Source organism: Bos taurus, chromosome 5 (assembly GCF_002263795.3).
Source record: "Bos taurus isolate L1 Dominette 01449 registration number 42190680 breed Hereford chromosome 5, ARS-UCD2.0, whole genome shotgun sequence".
Lineage (NCBI taxonomy): Eukaryota > Metazoa > Chordata > Mammalia > Artiodactyla > Bovidae > Bos > Bos taurus.
This window is the reverse complement of record NC_037332.1, coordinates 107,046,966-107,067,512: the sequence shown is the minus strand read 5'-3', so window position 1 is coordinate 107,067,512 and position 20,547 is coordinate 107,046,966. Positions and strand designations below refer to the sequence as shown.

The 20,547-nt window shown below is 51.8% G+C and overlaps 1 protein-coding gene across 11 annotated transcripts in view; it reads right to left on the bottom strand.

Annotated features, from left to right (window-relative positions):
• The window catches only part of IQSEC3 (IQ motif and Sec7 domain ArfGEF 3), a 92,067-nt gene extending 72,978 nt beyond the window's left edge, over positions 1-19,089 (bottom strand). For 9 of the 11 annotated variants that reach the window (XM_024992705.2, XM_024992707.2, XM_059887111.1 and 6 more), the window contains exon 1: positions 18,506-19,088. In XM_024992705.2, the coding sequence (XP_024848473.1) occupies positions 18,506-19,023 (518 nt within the window). In that variant the 5' untranslated portion in view covers positions 19,024-19,088. Of the gene's footprint in view, positions 1-18,505 lie in introns of all 11 variants that reach the window. The other 2 variants (XM_024992702.2, XM_024992703.2) reach the window with 1 other exon arrangement.
• Positions 19,090-20,547: the final 1,458 nt, after the last annotated feature.

Genomic DNA, 20,547 nt, shown 5'->3' with positions numbered 1-20,547 from the left:
TTTTGCTTTTCTTTTTCTTCTGTCATCCTACTTAAATATAAAAAGTGGCCTTGGAACCATGTGGCTCCATATAGGCAGTAGCCACATGCAGTTATTTAAATTTATATCGTTGTTGTTCAGTTGCTCAGTTGTGTCCAACTCTTTGTGACCCCATGGACTGCAGCATGCCACCCTTCCCTGTCCTTCACTATCTTCTGGAGCTTGCTTAAACTCATATCCTTTGAGTTGGTGATGCCATCCAACCATTCATCCTCTGCCATCCTCTTCTCCTCTTGCCTTGAATCTTTCCCAGCATCAGGGTCTTTCCCAGTGAGTTGGCTCTTTGCATCAGATTAATTAAAATTAAATAATATTTAAAATTCACTCCTCAGTCACACTAGTCACAATTTAAAGTGCTCACAAGTCACATGTACCTATTAACTGTAGAATTGGACAGGGTAGATGTAGCACACTTATAACATCACAGAAAATTCTATCAATAAAAAAATAAATAAATAAAGTAGACTTGGCCAAAATAGAGGTGATGGAATTCCAGTTGAGCTCTTTCAAATCCTGAAAGATGATGCTGTGAAAGTGCTGCACTCAATATGCCAGCAAATTTGGAAAACTCAGCAGTGGCCACAGGACTGGAAAAGGTCAGTTTTCATTCCAATCCCAAAGAAAGGCAATGCCAAAGAATGCTCAAACTACCACACAATTGCACTCATCTCACACGCTAGTAAAGTAATGCTCAAAATTCTCCAAGCCAGGCTTCAGCAATACGTGAACCGTGAACTTCCAGATGTTCAAGCTGGTTTTAGAAAAGGCAGAGGAACCAGAGATCAAATTGCCAACATCCGCTGGATCACGGAAAAAGCAAGAGAGTTCCAGAAAAACATCTATTTCTGCTTTATTGACTATGCCAAAGCCTTTGACTGTGTGGATCACAATCAACTGTGGAAAATTCTGAAAGAGATGGGAATACCAGAGCACCTGACCTGCCTCTTGAGAAACGTATATGCAGGTCAGGAAGCAACAGTTAGAACTGGACATGGAACAACAGACTGGTTCCAAATAGGAAAAGGAGTACAACAAGGCTGTATATTGTCACCCTGTTTATTTAACTTATATGCAGAGCACATCATGAGAAACGCTGGACTGGAAGAAACACAAGCTGGAATCAAGATTGCCGGGAGAAATATAAATAACCTCAGATATGCAGATGACACCAGCCTTATGGCAGAAAGTGAAGAGGAACTAAAAAGCCTCTTGATGAGAGTGAAAAAGTTGGCTTAAAGCTCAACATTCAGAAAATGAAGATCATGGCATCTGGTCCCATCACTTCATGGGAAATACATGGGGAAACAGTGGAAACAGTGTCAGACTTTATTTTGAGGGCTCCAAAATCACTGCAGATGGTGACTGCAGCCATGAAATTAAAAGATGCTTACTCCTTGGAAGAAAAGTTATGACCAACCTAGATAGCATATTGAAAAGCAGAGACATTACTGTGCCAACAAAGGTTCATCTAGTCAAGGCTATGATTTTTCCAGTGGTCATGTATGGATGTGAGAGTTGGACTGTGAAGAAAGCTGAGCACCAAAGAATTGATGCTTTTGAACTGTGGTGTTGGAGAAGACTCTTGAGAGTCCCTTGGACTGCAAGGAGATCCAACCAGTCCATTCTGAAGGAGATCAGCCCTGGGATTTCTTTGGAAGGAATGATGCTGAAGCTGAAACTCCAGTACTTTGGCCACCTCATGCGAAGAGTTGACACATTGGAAAAGACTCTGATGCTGGGAGGGATTGGGGGCAGGAGAAGAAGGGGACGACAGAGGATGAGACGGCTGGATGGCATCACCGATTCAATGGACGTGAGTTTGAGTGAACTCTGGGAGTTGGTGATGGACAGGGAGGCCTGGCGTGCTGCTATTCATGGGGTCGCAAAGAGTTGGACACGACTGAGCGACTGAACTGAACTGAACTGGCCGAAATGTGGGAGCAACCTAGATGCCCATCCATGGACAAACGGATGAACAAAGTGCGGTCTGTCCATGCCATGGAATAACATTCTACCAAGAAAAAGGACCAAGTGTTGATACAAGCTACTGTGTGTGTGTATGAACCTTGAAGACATTATGAAGATGCCAGGCAAACACGACCATTTCTTCCACGACTCTATTCCCATGACACATCCAGCCCGGGGAACTCTCTAGAGTCAGAGAAGAGATGAGTGCTTGCTTGAGGTTGAGAAGGGTTGGAAGATTAGACGAGTGACAAAGGGTATAGGATTTCTTTTTTGAGGTGATGAAAATGCACTAAAATTATGGTGGTGCTAAAAAGCCATGGATTGCATAATTTACTTTTTCTTAATATTTATTTATTTGGCTGTTCTGAGTCTTAGCTGGGGCCCATGGGATCCTCGATCCTTGCCATGGCATGAAGGGTCTTGGGATTTAGGTCCTGACCAGGGACTGCCCCCACGCCCCCCGCAATGGGGACTCTGAGTCTTAGCCACTGGACCATCAAGGAAGTCCCAGGAATTGTATTCTTTAAATGCGTGAATTGGATGGGAAATGAATCGTATCTCTCAATAAAGCTGCTTTTTAAAACACTAAATAAACAAATAAAGTACATGCAGGTACTCCCCTTCCCCCGCAACCTCCCCCTCAACGACGGTCTCCAGGGTGAAGGCCACGTGCATGCCCATTCCTGGTTCCTGCAATCGTCTGCAGGAAGGCTTCGGAGCACAGAGGCTGAGAGCACTGACTCCAGAGTCACATCCCCCTTGGCTTTGAATCTGGATGCTGCCTCATGGTTGCTTGACCGAGGAGGGGTTCCTGACCCTGTTGTGCCTCACCCCCCACCAACTATAGAAGTTACTGAGACATATATTGAGATAAAGTTAGGTTGTAAGGCACTTAAGAGAATGCCCAGGCCACAGTGAGTGCAAGATAAAATATTAGCCTATATTAAATTTTCATTACTTTCCTCCAGGCAGTGAGGCCGTGTCCTCAATCTCCCTGCTGTGCTTGGTATAGGGCCTTTCCTGTGGATGGCCGTCCCTGCAGCTGGCTGAGACAAGCACGCCCCCGTCGCTCCCACCTTCAAGAACAACTTTCTGTCCTGAACCCTCATCCCCTCCAGGTATCACCCCATTTCCTTATTCTTCCTTCTAGAAAAATTCATCAAAGAGTTTTCTGTACTCACTTTCTATAGATCCTTCCATTCCGTCATCTTCTAAACTTCCTTTTAGGGAAATTTCAAACATGTACTTTGCCAGTCTTCTATCCCCATCGTTTTTGCTGTGTGCTTAGTCACTCAGTCATGTCCAACCCTTTTCAAATCCATGGACTATAGCCCACCAGGCTCTTCTGCCCACGGGATTTCCCAGGCAAGAATATTAGAGTGGGTTGCCATTTCCTACTCTAGGGGATCTTCCCAACCCAGGGATCGAAACTGCATCTCTTGAATCTCCTGCATTGGCAGTCAGGTTCTTTATCACTGTGTCACCTAGGAAGCCCTAATATTGTTTTCAAATGTCCCTGATTGCCTTAAAAATGTTTTACGACTTCCCTGGCAGTCCAGTGGTTAAAACTCCCTGCTTCCAATGCAAGGGGTGTGGGTTTGATCCCTGGTCAGGGAAGCTCCCAAGTGCCTCATGGTACAGCTAAAAACATTTTAAAAAAAAGAAAAAAAAAAGTCTTTTTACAGTTGCTTCATCAGGGCTCTTCTTGTGGCTCAGTTGGTAAAGAATCCACCTGCAATGCGAGAGACCTGGGTTCAATCCCTGGGTTGGGAAGATCCCCTGGAGAAGGGAAAGGCTACCCCCTCCAGTATTCTGGCCTGGAGAATTCCATGGACTGTATAGTCCATGGGGTTGCAGAGTCGGACACGACTGAGCAACTTTCACTTTCACTTTACTTTCACCTGAATCAGGACCTAGTTAAGGCCCAGACTTCACACGGGGTCAATTTGTCTCTTTTCCCTTCTCCACACCAATCAAGCTTCTGCCCTACCCCTTGCTCTACCCAAGTTGGGCTTTTTGGGGTCACCAGTGACCTGCACGCTGCTCAGTGGGCTGCCCTCCCTGCTCACCCTGTCACGGGGGTGACTCTGCTCCCATCCTCCGCACTGAGACTCCTCTCTGCTGGGGCACCACGTGGGTCTCCAGCTCTTCCGTTCCCTCTTCGGCTGCTCCTTTTCCACTCCCCTTCCCACCTCTTGATACTGGTGTGCTCCAAGGCTCCATACTGGCCCTCTTTTTTTTCTTTTCTTTTTCTTTTCTTATTCCTTGCTGGTGTCACCCTCCCCAGATTTTATCTCTAGTCCGTCCAAAGGCCATCTCCACCTGCATGTCTAACAGGCATCTCCAACTTAGCGTGGCTAAAACTCAACCCCTACAGACATCCTTATCTCATCCTTCCAATAACTTTGGCCCTAACTCTTGGACTCATCCTCACCTCCTCTTTCTCTCATACCCACGTTAATCCCTCAGGAAGCCCTGTGGGTTTGCCTGCTTATCGCCACTTACTGCCACAACCCCTGGTCCAAGCTACTTCCGTCTCTTAACTGGACCTTGCAACAACATCCCACCTTCTCTCCCTGCCACCAGCTTTCTTCCTCCTCAGTCTATCTATAAACCAGGCTCAACCCAGCAGCTGAGGTCCCTTTAAAGCATTCTCTGCTCAAAACCATCCACCAGCTCCCAGTTTTTCTCAAAGTAAAAGCCAGACTCTTCACAACAGGTTCCAAGGCTCCATCAGTGTTTCTCATCAAGCAACGCTGGCATTGTGGGCAGGGAAACTCTTCCTGGTGGGGACGGTCCTGAGCAGTAGAGGATGTTAGCCATAGCCCTTGCTCATTAAATGCCAGCAAAGGATCCCCTCCTACCCCTGCCAGCCATTGTGACAACTAAAATGTCCCTACGCACTTCCAAACACTGCCTGGTGGGTCTGGAAATCCCAGGAGAGACTCTCTTACAAGGTTTGCTGCAGCCCTGCATGCCCCCCACTCCTGCAACTGCCACCCCTCCAAGGTCGCTGACTCCCCTCAGACCACTCTCCTTGTGCTCCATCAGCCCCCCGCCTCCCTTGCTCCCTTGCCACTGCGAACCCTGCCAGGAGCCCTCCTCCTCCAGACCACACAGAACCCCTTCTCCAGGGCATACTCAGGCACTATCCTACTCCCAGCCTTCCCAGGGCACCCCTTCTGAAATGGCAAACCTTTTTATTCCCAGGCCTCCTTGCTCTCTTTCTCCCCAGAGCACTTATCCCATCAAACATATGTTTTAATTCTTAACCTTGTTTATTTATTTATTTTTGTCTCTAAGCTTCATGAAGTGATGTGGGGTATTTTGCTCGCTGCTACATCCGAGTACCTGGCACACAGCAGACAATCAATAAATATTTGTTAAGTGAAAGAAAGAATGCAGATGCCATAGACGTTTACTTACAGAGAGAAGAAAATAAGCACTTTTAAGCCACAGGAATAAAGAATTAATTTCACCCTCAGCAAGGACTGGAGTGTGTTCAGCCTGGAGTGGCAAGTAGGGGAAGAGATGATGAAAAGCTCAGTTTATTTCTCAGTTCAGGAAGACTTCCTGGAGAAGGTGGGCTGTAGAGCTCACTCTCAGCTCATTTCGAACCAGATTATAACATCCTGGCAGCTTCCCCAACACTGATGAGTGCAGACAACACAGGGAGCCCAGCTGGAAGAGCAGTGGAGTGTTTTCAGGTAGGGAAGCCCACTTCCTGAATCTATTTCTATCACAATTTACCAGTGTCTGTAGGAAGCTCCACCAGCAGGTTCCCCCACTGGAGGGCCAAGTTCAAATAGAGCCCCTGGATAATGCCTGCCTACCTGCACATGACCCATCCCCACCCTCAGAAAAGCCCACCCAAATGATTACACAGAGGCAGGCTGCCCAGAGCTTGCCTTCCGCACGCCCAGTGAACGAAAAGAAAGGACCCAGATTCACAGTCACACAATGGAATACTTTATAGCTATTGAAAAGAATGAGACAGCTCTTTTTATACTGAATACGGAAGCCTCACCCAGATAGATTATTAGGGGGGAAGAATGCAAGATGCAGAAGTGTACAGTATACTACCATTGGTACAAAATGAAATATATACACATCTAAACAAATATATATACATATAAATGTATGAGTGCTCAGTTGTGTCCGACTTTCTGCAGGCCCCATGGACAACAGCCCCCCAGGCTCCTCTGCCCATGGAATTTTCCAGGCAAGGATACTGGAGTGGGTTGCCATTTCCTCCTCCAGGGGATCTTCCCAACCCAGGGATCAAATCCACGCCTTCTGTGTCTCCTGCATTGGAAGTTGGATTCTTTACCACTAACGCCATCTGGGAAGCCTATACACACACACACACACACACACACACACACACTATCCCTGGAAGGATATACAAGAAATTGCTAACAGTAGCTTCTGGGAACAGGGGCTGGGGGTGAGTGGGTGTAAAATAGAGGTGAGGAAACACTTTTCACTGTAAATTCTTGCATCTTTCAAGTTTTGTACTATGTCGATGTTTTGATACTACCTATTTAAAAAAAGTAAATTCAACTTTAAAAAAAACACAACCAGATTGACAAAATGAAAGCCAAACGTGAAAAGTTCAGCACGTAGGGTTTTAAAATGAAAGCCACGTGCAGAAGGACAGGGGGCCAGAGCAGAAGGACAGACTGCTTCCTGAAGAACAGAGAATGAGCTTCTCTAACAGTGGCTTCTGCATCTACGGCCCGGGGCTGAGAAAGCCAGTGAGTTCCTAGGTGCCATGCAGAGCCAGGGAGCAAGCGGAACCTGCACGGTTGGGGCAGGGCTGAGGGAAGGACTCCGCCTCCCCAGCTGGCCGGCCACATCTGACTCCTGAGCCACAGGGTTCATTGCAGCTCCAATGTTCTAGGAGCCAGACTGAGGGGACCGAGCCACCCACAGACCCGCCTGGAGCAGAAATTACAGGCCTCCGTACGCTTGTCTAAAAGCAAAGGAGGCAGCTGGAGAGAGTGGTCAGGAAGGCCAAGGAGAATTGACTGCCTTCAAATACTTGAGTGGCTGTCAGAGAATGAGGAGATCTGTTCTAAGCCCTCTGGAAGACTCCACCTTCCAAAAACACTTTTCGGCCCAGTCCTTGCCAGAGGGGGCCCCAGATAATACCTGTCCTTGAGGCCCCACTGGGCCAGGTGCCCAGGTTGCTGGGTGCTTTACTGACATCGACTCTAAATTCACGGTGGTCCTGGGGGGTTTCACTGTTCCTACTCCTACTTTAGAGACAAGAAAACCGAGGCTGTCACTGCTGAGGGGTCACATCAGTAGGTGATGGAGTCAGGGCTCAAACCGGAGGCCACAGTCTGAACCACTACAGTCATCACAGGTTGGGCCAGAACTCAAAGGTCGTGTGATTCTGCTGCTGTTCAGTCGCTCAGTCGTGTCCAACTCTTCCCAACCCCAAGGACTGCAGCACCCCGGGCTCCCCTGTCCTTCACTATCTCTCAGAGTTTGCTCAAAGTCATGTCCATTGAGTTGGTGATGCCATCCAACCATCTCACCCTCTGGCGCCCCCTTCTCCTCCTGCCCTCCATCTTTCCCAGCATCAGGGTCTTTTCCAATGAGTTGGCTCTTCACATCAGGTGGCCAAAATATTGGAGCTTCAGCTTCAGCATCAGTTCTTCCAGTGAATATTCAGGGTTGGTTTCCTTTAGGTTGATCTAGCAAGCTAAGGCAGGGCTGGGATCCTCTGCCAAAGTGACTTGGGTACAAGGAAGGCTAGTGAGGTGGATGCTGAGTAGAACTGGACCTCCCTGACACCTCCCTGATCCCCGATCCTCTTCGCTGCCCCTGCGGCTTCTCCCAGAAAGGCAATGGCCCTTTCCACAGTCCCGGCTGAGACATCCAGCTTGGATCGTACGCACCCTAGGGCAGCGCCCCTTCCCCTGCCCCTCACCAGAACCCGTCTCCAGCCCCCCGGAGGAGGGCAGCGGGTCGGGTCTGGGGAGGGCCCGCTGCCGGAAGCCCCAGCTGGGAGGGGAGGCGGGGGCTGGGATGCTCCCAGACACCGTGGGCGGGCGGCGCGCCAGTCGGGGTGGGGGTTGGGGGGACGGAGTGCGCTGCCGGGGAGCAGCCGACCCGCGAGATGCGCCCCTCCCCACCCTGCAGGGCTAGGCGCGCAGGTGGGGGCAGCGGCCACGCTCCCCGGGCGCGTGACTCAGCAGCCGCCTCGCCAGGCGGGGCGCGGGGCACACAGCTTCCCGACGCGTGGGCGGTTCCGAGGGGGTTAGGAGGGGGCCGCCCCGTCGCCCCCGCGGGAAGCGCCGAGGGGCTTGTGGGCCGGGACGTTCCGCAGCGGCCGCTCGCCAAGCCGCCCACGCAGCCCCGAGCCGGCCCGGCGCGCCCGCCCCCGCGGAGCCCACGGGACGCGCCGCCTGCGGAAGGGCTTCCCCAAGCTCCGAGCGCTCCCCTCCGGCTGCTCCGGGGTTTACGCTTCAGTGTCCGAGGGGCGGGAGCCTGCAAATCCTGAGAATCTGGAGCGGGAAGACCCCGCGGAATGCAACCCGCCCTCCCTGACCTGCGGGCCCTGGCCTCCCTGCACGGGGCTCCAGGGTCTGTCTCCTTGGTTTCTCGCAAAAAAAAAAAAAAACAAACAAAACACCAGCGGATTCAGAGCTCCCTTCTTGAGGCTCTTAGCATTTGCAAGTCAGTTTTCTCATCCAAGGTAAGTTGGTCCTGTTGCAGTGACCTCTGAACGGCTCAGCTTTGCCCCAGCCTCGGTGACCGGTAGGCAGAGAGGGGCCCAGAGGTGGGCAAAGACCGATTGTCCCCACTGGGCAGAGAGGACACCAAGGCCCACTGAAGGGAGGGGGGTGGATTTGCAGCAGTTCACCCTTGGGGTCAGTGAGGGTGGGCACAGCGATCAGGACCCCGGAGTCCTGGCTTCTGGGTTCAGTCGAGCTGCTCCAAGAAACTGTCCTCTACCCACCCCTTCCACTGCTGCCTCAGGGTGCCTTCACGTGCCTCTGGAATTCCCTTTGGCCCTCTCCCACGGGTCCTTAGGAGTTGAGTAGCTCCAAGAATATCCAGGATGCCCAGCAAGCCGATTTGGAAGCACCCGGGCATCTCTGTTCCTAAAGACCAGTCTGTGCACCGGAAACGTTAGACACAGCCAGGAGATTCCCAATTGCTCTGCTGAGTTTTTGTTGCTGTTTTAAATAATCATTGTGTTGAAGTGATGTGTTGAATGAAAATCATGGTAGATTGGAATCATTTATCACGGAGGAAACTGTGGAATTCCCTTGCCTCTCCACTGGGATGGGGAGTGCATTCCTGATTGGAAACAGGGAGGCAGCTGATTTGACCTGCTGCACCCAAACTTGGAGAGGTCATGGGCGCCAGGCCCTGGCCACAGCTGGGCCAGTTCAGAGCAGATCACTGCGGTTTGGCCAGCATCTTGCTGCTGCCAGCACCTGAGCGTCCAAACACAGCACCTCTGCAGAGTCCCAAATACCTTGCCCCTGTTCCGCCCACCTCCTTCTTCCCGGAGCTCACAGCCTCCAGAGGCCAAATCTCCTCCATGCTCCAGGCAAAGTGAGGGGGAGAAAGTGGAGGTGCTGTAGACTTGCCCCATTGGGGGACCAGGAGGAGAGCTGGCTGGGCAGCAGAGAGAAGCAAGCATTCAGAGAAAGAAGGAAGCCAGAGTCGGGACAGCGTGCGCAGTCTGGGCGATGAGAAGGCAGCGAGGAGGCCTGTGCTGTGGGGTGGAGCCATCACCCCCTCCTCCAGCCTGGAGTCAGGAACGAACCCACCCTCGCACAGACGCACCTTCTCCGTCCCCCAAATGCAGCCACGCCAGACTCACACCCACTCTCCCTCCCGGCAGCGTCCTAGCGGCTCCCTGACCGTAGCTCACACCACTGCCTGGTGGAGAAACGGGAGAGGCCTGGAGCCTGGCTGCTGCTTCCCATGGCTGCTCCCAGGCCAGGCGGTGACCCCAGAATCCAACCCTTTCTCCTTTGTCTGTTTTCTACCTGGTGACACGGCAGCAAATCAGGTTTCCTTTCCCTCCCATCCTCTTAGACCTGTTTTCCATTTCTAGTTGAGCCTGCTGATGGGCTGTGTGCATGTGCAAAGAGAGAGAGAGAGAGAGTGTGTGTGTGTGTGTGTGTGTGTGTGTGTGTGTGTGTGTGTGTTGGAACACTCCAAGGCTTTCTTATGCTTCATTCTTCCTAAAGCTTCCCAGGCTGAGGACTGGATTGCTCAGAGGCTTGGGTCAAAGGAGGAGGGGGCTCTCCATCCTCACGGGTAGAATTGGGGTGGGATGTACGCTCCCCAGTTGGCCTTCAGACCTGAGCCTCTGATCCAGCGTTTCCCAGGTGCTCAGCTGGGGAAACTGTGCCCATGAGTCTGGGCACCGCCCACCCCCTCATGGACCTCCCTCCAGCTGAGACTTTCTTCAGCCCTGACGCCGTACCCCCTCCCTCCACTCAAGGATGGATGAGGCTGCCTGTGCCCTACGCACTGAGAGCTTATTCCTTCTCATGTTGTTCATCACACACTGCTACGTATTGAGCTGGCCTCCATCCCCCACCCTTCTCAAGCTCATGTAACACCCACCTACTGCCTGCCAACATCCCCCCACCATGACAGACTCCATTAGAGTTGTGTGAGAGTTTTGCCATCTAACATATTATTTTAAGGGTCTAGAAAGGATCAAAATTGCTTAACCAAGCACCAGGATGCTCCTTAGATTCCTGCCTTGTGAATTTTACACATGGGGCTCATTGGGGAAGTATTCCTTCTCCAGCGCAGATAATCTCAAGACTAGCCAGTGTGGGAGTGAGTGCCCCGGGTCCCTCCCCTTTGCTTGCCAGGCAGTGCTAATTCCTTGCAAAATACAGTGGATGTGAAGACCACTCAGGCTTCATCAGCCTCCCCTGTGAGCCCTTCAACACCTTCTGAGCCTCCTGCCCCAACTGTTAGACATCTCTTCCCTTGTCAAGCTTGTCCTCAGACACTGTTCAGATAAACTCCCATGCTTTCAGAGCCAAACGTGTTGTTTTTCTCCTGTCCTAGGAGAATTTGCATTTTAACAAGGGGGATAACCTGAAGTCCCCAAAGGAGTCCCTAATTGTGGAATTGCCGGCCTAGGCAAGATGTTCTGGAAGGCAGAGAGACCTCCCTGGGTGCCCTACACCCCTGTAACTGGAGGTAAGTTTGGCCCTGCACACCCACGGGGCAGCGCTGACTGGTTCTCTCAGCCCCTCACTGCACTCTGACAAGAGCGCTGGATGAAGAGCGTGGAGAAGCTGAGTTGTAAACCTAGTTCGGCCACTAATCAGTTTGGAAGCACCAGCCCCTTCTCTCTCAGGCCATGGTTTTCTCATTTACCAAATGAGAAGTTCGGTGCAAATGACCTTCCAGAACCTTTTCAGCTCTGACATTCCCCTGACATTCGGAGGGTCTGGGGGACCCTGGTACAGCTCCCAAGGCGGTCCAGCCCCTGGGGCTGTAGACACCTTCCTGGTCGGGGCAGGGGTGGGGTGCTTCTCTGGGCAGGACTTCCACTGGCCTGTAGGCCTCCTGTCCACAGCAGTCCGCCCCCTGCTGGGGAGGGAAGGTAGTGCTCCGCACAGCCCCCGCCTGGCAGTTACATAACCCTCCCAATGGGATGTTCTAAACAGCAACAGCACAGCAGCCTTTGCCCTGCCCTGCCCTGCCCGGTGCTCCCCCCTCCCGCCCCCCCCCCCCCCCACACGCCTTTGCCTGTGATGGCCTCACAGCCACAACTACCTTTCCATCTTCTCTTTTCCATTTGTTTTCTTGCTGCTGTTGTTCAGCTGCTAAGCCATATCTGACTCTTTGTGACCCCATGGACTGCAGCACACCAGTCTTCCCTTGTTTTTTTCTAGAAGGTATTTATTCTAAGAGAGTCCTTGCAAGATGAAACTCCTTTAGCCTCTGGGCTTGACCAGAATGAAGCAGAGTCCTCCCCCAGCCACCCTGACCGCCCAGCTTCGGCCAAAACACCACATTGGGTCAGGCCTCCCACTTTTCTCAGCCCTGCTCTGTCTCCCTTTCTGACTGCAGAGTCCTGCGAAGAGTGGGTCTGCCTTCTCCCTTCCCTTCCCAGAATGGGAGAATTTGGAGAAATGGATTTAGCTTTCATTCCAGTGAACGGGAGGCATTCTCCTGGTTCAGACTCCATCCCCCACCCTCCCCTGTTGTCCTTGACAAGGTCACATACGAGATGACACTGTGGTTTCCCCATTTAGAAGACGGATGAGGTCATTGTCACCACTGTGGGGTGTTGGGTGGCGACTCGGGTCCCCTCAGTGTCCATAAGAAAAGTGCAAGCAATCTGAAAATGCAGCTGAAGAAATTCAGGTTGGGCTTAAGGAAGCAGTTCCCAGCTATTGAGTTGTGAGACCTCCTCACAGCTCACTAAGGGACGACGGGTTTGTCCCGCCCAGCTGCATTTCGAGGCAGGCTCCCATTCACATATCTGGTGCACACTGTCCAGAGGTTGAGTGGTGGTTGAAGAAAGGTCACACATAGAAATGTGGCCTGGAACACTTCCTGAAGGAATCCTCAACCTGGATTCTCCTCGATAGCTATGGTCTCACTCTGGATGAAACTTGGGTCCTGGTTTCTTTATCTGTAGAAATATTACAGTGTATTGAGCACTTACTACGTGCCCAGAACAGCTTAAAATGTATATAATCTAATTAAAAATTTTTTACAACAACCTTTTAAAGTAGATATTATTCCTTATTTCATAAAAAAAAAAAAAGGCTCAAAAAAGGTATAAGGGAACTCTACTCAGTGCTCTCGTGACCTAAATGGGAACCCAGAAAAGGGGATATATGTATACATGTAGCTGATTCACTTTGCTGTACAGCAGAAACTAACACAACATTGTAAAGCAACTATCCTCCAATAACAGTTGAAAAAATAAATGTAAGGCATTCCAGCTGGTAGCTGGTGGAGCAGGATTCATACCCGGTATGCCTGCCTGCAAAGCCCAGGTTCTGAACCACCTGGGTCTTGAAAACTCCCAGGTGGCTCAGCGGTAAAAAAAATCTACCTGCCAACACAGGAGACGCAGATTCGATCCCTGGGTTGGGAAGATCCCCTGGAGGAGGAAATGGCAACCCAGTCCAGTATTCTTGCCTGCAGAATCCCCTGGACAGAGGAGCCTGGCAGGCTGCAGTCCATAGGGACGCAAAGAGACACGACTGAGCGACTGAACAACAGCAACGTGGTTTCCTTAAGTTCCTTTTAGCCTGAATAACCTAGTTTCTCCCTCCCGCTACTCCTCCTCTTACTCGACTGTTAATGCCCTTGCTGCCTGAAGTGGACAGAACCCTCCATTCCTGTGTGAACACAAGAAGCCCTTTGCAGCTTGTGTAGGAACCCACACTTCATGCTTCTCACGAAGCAGAGGAGGAAGGTGCTGCAGCGGCCTCAGCCTCAGAAGTCCCACCACATGGCCTTGCGTTTGGGGGTCTGCCAGGTGCAAGGAGCGCATCCCCAGGACCTGTTCCTAAGATACCCCTTGCTAAACCGCTGCCACCCTGGGTCCTCTGAGAGTTCTTGCAGGCCCCAGTGGAAAACGTTTAGGGCCTGCAACAGGGCCATCTGTGTCTAAAATTCCTTATGTGGGGTTTAAGTCCAAGATCCAGGCCTCTTTCCAGACCACAGTCCAGCTGATTGTCTGGCTCTCCCTGATTTTTCATGTCACCCTCCCCCCAGACCTGACCCATCTGCCTTTTTTCACAAGTGACCTCTGAAACTCGGGCCGCATAGATATTTGCTGAATCAGCAGGACCAACTGCTGCTCCTCTCACTGGATTTCGGGCCAAGAGGAAGATGTGCCAGGATGGCCTTGAGAGGGCCTCTGCTGTTGGCCGTGTGGTTCTGAGAAGGGCTGCGGAAGGAAGGAGGTGGCAGTGGAGCAGGCACGCAGGTGACTTTTCTCTGGAGTCCGGTTGTTTTGGGCTGAGAGTGAGGAAGGAGCAGTGGCCCGGGCCCTCAGAGCGGCAGGGGATGGCAGAGCGCCCTGAGTGTCTGCCCGTGCCAGCTTCTGGGTGGGCAGAAGATGCCCAAGCCCTCCCCCTCTCAGCGAGCCTTCACTCAGGCCCCTTTTCCAGCTGGCCAGCCTGGTGTCGTACCCTCCTTATTGAAATGGGCAAGAGGAGGACAGGGAGGCTGGGGAACAAGAGCGTAGTGTGACTTCCTCAGCTAGCAGGGGTTTTAGCCACTGGGAAGAAAGGACCAGTACTGAGTTCTTCCTACGTTGATGGGTTTAGCCTTGGGGGGTGAGGGGGGTGATGGGGGAGGGGCTGTAGGTCAGAGTGGGGAATGGTAAGTGCGTGCATCACAGACATTTCCTTGGATTGACTCCTCCCAGCTCTGTCCCCACCCAGCTGTCCCTGCCTCTCACTGTTCTTCACGTAAACCCTTGGCGGCAACTTCAGAAACCTCTCTGGGCTGTGGATATGCTGTGTACACTCTCCTTTTTACCCCATTCTGTTCTGATAGAGGCAGGCTCTGGGCACCTGCAGTCCGCTTAACACTTACCAAGATGTTTGTAAACCCGTGTCTCAAGTGCATTGAGCACGGATGGTCTGTGTCTTTTCTGTCTTTTCGCAGCAGAGAGTGCAGGATTTTGAACGGATACAATAGAGTTGACTGACAGACCTTCACACACTCTTAAGAGCTCCCATGAGGGGCTCTTCTTGGAGATCTGCCACCTCCAGGCAGACAACCTTGATTCAGTAGGAGCACAGATGCCTGCTCCAATCAGGGTCTCAGACAACAGGCTAGAAGTCACTTCCAGTAGTCTTCCTGCCATCCCCTGACTCTGGGGAGCACAAGACCATGGTGCTCAGATGACCCAAGATTTAGTTTATGCTTAGGATGGGAGCAGAGAGGAGGAGACATGTCTACACAGCTTACATGGAAGCAAAGGATGGAAGGAAGAAAATATGGGGAGTGGGTGTGTTTGAGGGGAGGGATGAAAGGGGGAAGACAGAACATATAAAAAAGACAAAGGAGGAAGAAGAGAGGACAGGAGCTCACAAGACATTCAGAGTTCTCGGCCCCATGGAGATGGGGAGCTCCAGGGTAGGAGCTGAATTTGAATTATAATGAGAGAATCTTAGCCTGCCTCCAGTAATCCTCTGCCCATGGACGTGAGGACTTGGGCAAGCCCTGGGATCCACTGGCTCTAAACACATGGCTGGGTGGACAGATGGACACATGCTCAAGCAGAGAAGCTGTGGCCACACTGCAGCCTGGAGCTTCAGGCTGGGTCATATGCTTCCATGGCGAGGAAGGGACTTTGCTGGATCGGGCTGAAGCTCTGGCTCCAGCCAGGAAAGGGATAATCAATTCTGTAGAGGCTGTGAGCCTTGATTGAAAAAATAAAGAGGAGGAAGCTAGATTGCTGCTTTCATTAAAAGGCAAAAGCAGTGGGGGCTGGAGCTTAGCAAGAGCCAGGAAGCAGCAGAGAAAGAATGTTAACCCCTTGGGTGTCATTCTTCGGGATGTCTTTACACTCACCCGTTCCCACATTGTTGCTTCCTTGACCTGACCTCCAAGGCCACCAGCTTCGCAGCTCCCTTAGCTGGAGGAGGGAGAGGCTGGGCGGCATATTAATGGAGATCTGATGACAATTAAACGATCTATTATTTCTCAGCCCCAGGGTCCCCAGGGCTCCCGCCTCTCCTGGATTCGGGGAGGAAGATGAGTTCTGGGGATAAGAGATAAGCTGTGCGGTGAGATCACAAGCCTCACAGTGCCTGGTAACCCTCACCCCTGCCTCAGCAACCTCACCAGGGCTGCATTCTCACCCTACTGAGGCCAGAAAAGGGGAAGGAAGAAACGAAAAAGGATTTCAGCAAAATTATGAAGGAGAGACCCCTCTGCCGGCTCTTCTTCCTACGTCAGCATGCCCAGTAGGGAACTGATTCAGCAGGGAGATTCCCAGGAGAGGCCCCAGGAAAAGGACTGCTGGCTCGGCTCTCTCTCCCCCAGTCTCATCCGGTCCATGGAGTGCTGCCCATATCTAACCCAACAGCACTGAGAGGTTGGGTAGAAAAGGACAGACATGCAAAACGGGGGTCGTGGGTGGAGAGCAGGATGGGGCCAAACTTGTAGTCAGCAAAGACGATTCCTTCCTGAGGTTCTGCGGGGGAAACTTGGGCTGAAGTTAAGCAGAAAAGTGGGGAGACACGGGGATCCAAAAGGCATTAGTCTGTCTGGATGCCCAAGATTTCCCATCCAAGTGGGGAGGGAGCTGAGGGAGGAGGTGAGGCATTTGTTTCTGAGCTCTCTAAGTCTCTGGGTGTCTAGGCTTGAGGAGCAGGGTAGGGTGAGCTGGCAGATCTGAAGAAAGGAAGGGGTTGCTGGCAGTGTTAACCTCTTGGTACCTGGCACAACTTCCTGAAAGATTTCCAACAACTTCCACTCTCTTCCACCATTTTAATTACTTATTTTTGTCCTGCTCCCTTGGGAAGGAAAAGCAGGACAAGGGAGAGGGGAAGATGAGGACCTGATGGTTTCTCTCCAGTTGTGACATGTGAGGCTGGATAGGAATCCAGATGATACCTAAAACCCCTGGGTTCCCAGCAAGAGCCCCTGGGCCAGAGAGTTTGGGCTCTTTAAGCTGCTTTGGGGGCCACAGCAAAGTCCTTATTCAGGAGAAATGAGCTTTCCTCCACCCTTCTTGCCCACACAGTCCCCGAAGGGATGCAGAGAAAGTGGGAATGTGGTGGAAAAGGAGGAGGACATTGAGGAGCGTGAAGAGAGGAACCACGATTCCCTGGGAGCTGTGGCTGCCCTAGGAAATGGAATAGAATAATTCCCCCCCTATTTGGGGCGGGGGGAAACACATGGCATTTTGGATTTTTTTTTGTTTCAGATTTTTTTTTCACCTTTTGCTGAGCCATGGGCAGTAAGGGAAAACTGCCTTTCTGCTTTTTCTGCCAAATAAGGAAAGAAAACCGTGACACTGAAGGGAGAGCAATGGACCATTGAGGGAGCTTGGAAAAAAAGCCGCATCTTCTTGGGGTTTGAATCAAACGCTGTGGAGTCATCCTGGATCTTCCCCTCTTAAGAGCCCAAGATTTTGGTCACGTCTACCATGTGTCCTGACCCAACTTGTCTAACTCTGCAGTAGATACAAGGAAAAAATGAGCCTACATCAAATCTTCACAAGTATCTGTAGATTAAAGCATGCCAAGGCTGCTGAAGATGACTCTTGGTTCTTCTCCTTTCCCACCCCCAACTTCCTTACCATCCCCATTGTCAGGGTCAGGTGCTGACTAGCTTCTGATTTCCCGTGAGCTGTTCTTCCATCACCTGTCTCCTCAGAGAAAGGAAGCTGACATGGTCACAGCCTTCCCAACACAGAGGAGAGAATATTCCAGTCTTCTCTTCTTCCCATATCCCTAGTTCATGGACATTGGATGTAAAGAAAAAGAACTTGAAGTTCTAGAGTTTCTCATTAGGAGCTAATAAGCATATTTCTCTCTGGACCTAACATGAGATTCCACTTATCACCAAATAACCAAGGGGAGACAAGATTTGCAGTCACCAGCCATAACAGGAATTACATCCAAATGCCAACTCCGTTTGCCAACTGTCTCATCATTATTCCCTTTCCACGATTGCTAACACTTTGCATAGAAATCCTCCTTGAGTCAGAGGGTAGAGCTGTAACCAGACAGACCTGACACTGAAAAGGGATTCTCTGTAGGCTTGATGGGTTGTTACCTGGCACCCCTCTAGATTTGTGGGGATTCAGAAGAAAGAGGGTCCACTCAGGTCAGAGCAGAGTAAGCTTCCCCAAACAAGCCACTCCTGGCTTTTGACTCCCACTGCATCGGTTAAAGAGCTAGCTTGTTCCCCTGGGAGATGCTTTCTCCCACCCTCCTCTTCCTCTGTATCCAGCCCCCCTTCCTTCTCACATCATCCTGCCTCTCAGCCTTATGTTCTGCCTCCCAAATCCCCTCAGACCCCAGTTCTACTCTTCCTGGACCCTGTCCTTTTTAAAGCTCTTAACATGTCTTTTTTTTCATATCTCCCTCTCCATTCAAATAATTTTACTACCCAAACTCCCATCCAGATTTTCCCTAACTTAAAAAGATTCTTCAACTGTTCTCTTTTCTTCAGTTTAATCTTCCTCCCTAACTTCGCCCCCAGTCTTGTCCCCTTTGAAATCTGCCAGTTTTCAATAACCCTAATCACTTAACCCCCATGTCTTTCCTCCTCTGACCCCTTTTGCTCCAACATCCCCCAGACCCCCTCGAACACTGGTGTCATTCCCTCCTTCCCCCCAAATCTCCTTGACATACTTCTGCCCCTAAGCATCTTCTCACCCCTCCACTTCACACTGCCCTAGTCCTCCAGACTCGGGTGCATCTGATTACCCCCTCGTCCCCCACTCACGTCCGTTAGCTTCCCTCCCTCCCACAACGGTTCCCATGCCTTCTTCCCCACTCACTCGGGTCTCCTGCTCAGGACGCCCTTGCCGAGGGCGGCGGGGGATTTGTGCTGAAGGAGGGTTCCAGCAGCAGCGCAACAACTCGGGGGACGCTCCTTCTCCTTGTCGGCCACGGCCCCGGGCGCCACCGGGTGCTGGTGGGGCGACTGGGGCGCGTGAGCCCTGCCGCTGGGGCCCGGCTGGGGCTGAGCCAGGAGCTGTCCGTGGTGCTGAAGCGGGGGCTGCTCGGGCGCGGGCTGTGGCGCGGCGGGAGGCAGCTGTCCGTGGTCCTGGAGCTGCTCCTGGGCCCCGGCGGTGGCCGGCGACGGGGGCACGAGCCCGGGCGGAGGCTGGGCTTGCAGCAGCTGCTGGTGCTCCCACAGGCTGCGGTTCTCGGCGCTCAGCTCGTCCAGCCGCCGCTCCAGCTCGTCGATGCGCTGGCGCTGGGTGTGGATGAGGCTCTGCTGGTTCTGCACGATGGCCGTGAGCTCCTTGAGGTAGAGCACGGCGCGCACCGGGTTCTCCAGCAGGCTCTCCATGCCGCCCGCCGCCGCCTGCGCCCTGCCTGCGCCTCGGCGGGCGGCGGGGAGCGCGAGGGCGCGCACGAGCCCAGCAGCCCCGGCGGTCCGCTCGCCTCCCTCCCGCCGCCGGCGCCGCGTCACCGCCACACCGACATTCACACACGCACGGGGGGCGGGACCGCGGCGCCCGGGCCCACCTTCCCCCTCCCATCCTCCCCCTCCCACCCCCTCCAGGCTTCGTGAGGAGTCTCGGCTTCCTGCAGGGCTGTCAGGGGCGGAGAGAGGCGAATGAGAGAGCGGGTAGAGGCTCAGGATAAACGGAGGGGGCCCGGGATGGATGACATGAATCTGGCAAGAAGGCATAGCCGGCGAGGTGGAAGTGAGGTGGGACCGGGAGGAGAACAGAAGCAGACAAGGAAAGAGGAAGCAGAAAGGGAGAGGATGGCGAAAAGAGACAGAAATGTACGAGAAAGAGGAAGTCTGACAGGTCACTCGTTCTTTTTCCTGTGTCCAGTCATCCCAGGGGGTGAGGGTCCATTTTAAAGACCTTCCGAGCAGAGGCCACCCTTGCCTCTTGTGTGCTCGGCAATCTTGTATTCTGCTGGGGGAATCCCCTGGAACAGGAGGGTCATGGGACACTGAGAGACCCCAGACAACATCTGGTCCTACTTCTTCAGCCAAGGGGAAACTTAGGCTAGGAAGGCTGTTTGTTTATGCTTGATTTTCTCTGGGAATGAGACCTCAGGACAGTTTTAGCCATTCTAATAGGAACATGAACTAAATAAACCAGACCCTCTGTGTCATGGACTAAAGAGCTTCCAGAAGCTTCTTAAAGAGATCATTCTGTTTGAAAAAACATCTATGAAATGCATACTGCACAGAACACTGTGCTGGGTGGTGGTAAGATAAGGGTGACTAGGATGGAATCTTTGGCTTCTTGAAGCTTATGATTAAGTAGGTGAAACAGGTAATAAATATTCCATTTCAATATTCAGTGGTGGTTGTAAGTGATAAGATGGAGATTGCCCCGAGTGCTCTAGGAGCCCAATGGCTTGGGGATTTGAGTATGCTCCTTGGGGGGAATAACACTTGAAGTGGGAAAGATTTTCCAGAAAGGGAAAACAGCATTAGCAAAAGCTCAGAGACAGGAATCAGTGTGGACTGAGTCACTCAATAATTTCTACAATAAATTTACATAAAACACACACTAAGTGCTAAGTAACATACTAGGAACTATACAGGCTAGCCGTAGCGTAGATCACAAGTTATCATTTCTGTATTCAAGAGGATTGCAACCTAGTAGAGTAGTTATGGCATGCACATGAACAACTAGAATGTAAATCAAAGTTTCTGTAAGAGGCCTTTAAGCCAAGTGCCATAGGAGTTCAGGGGAGTGAGAAATTGTGTTTAACTATGGTGATCTGATAAGGAGGAGGTGTTATTCAAGCTGGGCCCTGAAGGATGGGAAGTGTGTCATCAAATAGACAGAACAGGGGAAGGTCATGTCAGGCATGAAGATACGTCAGGCAGCAAGAAAAGACT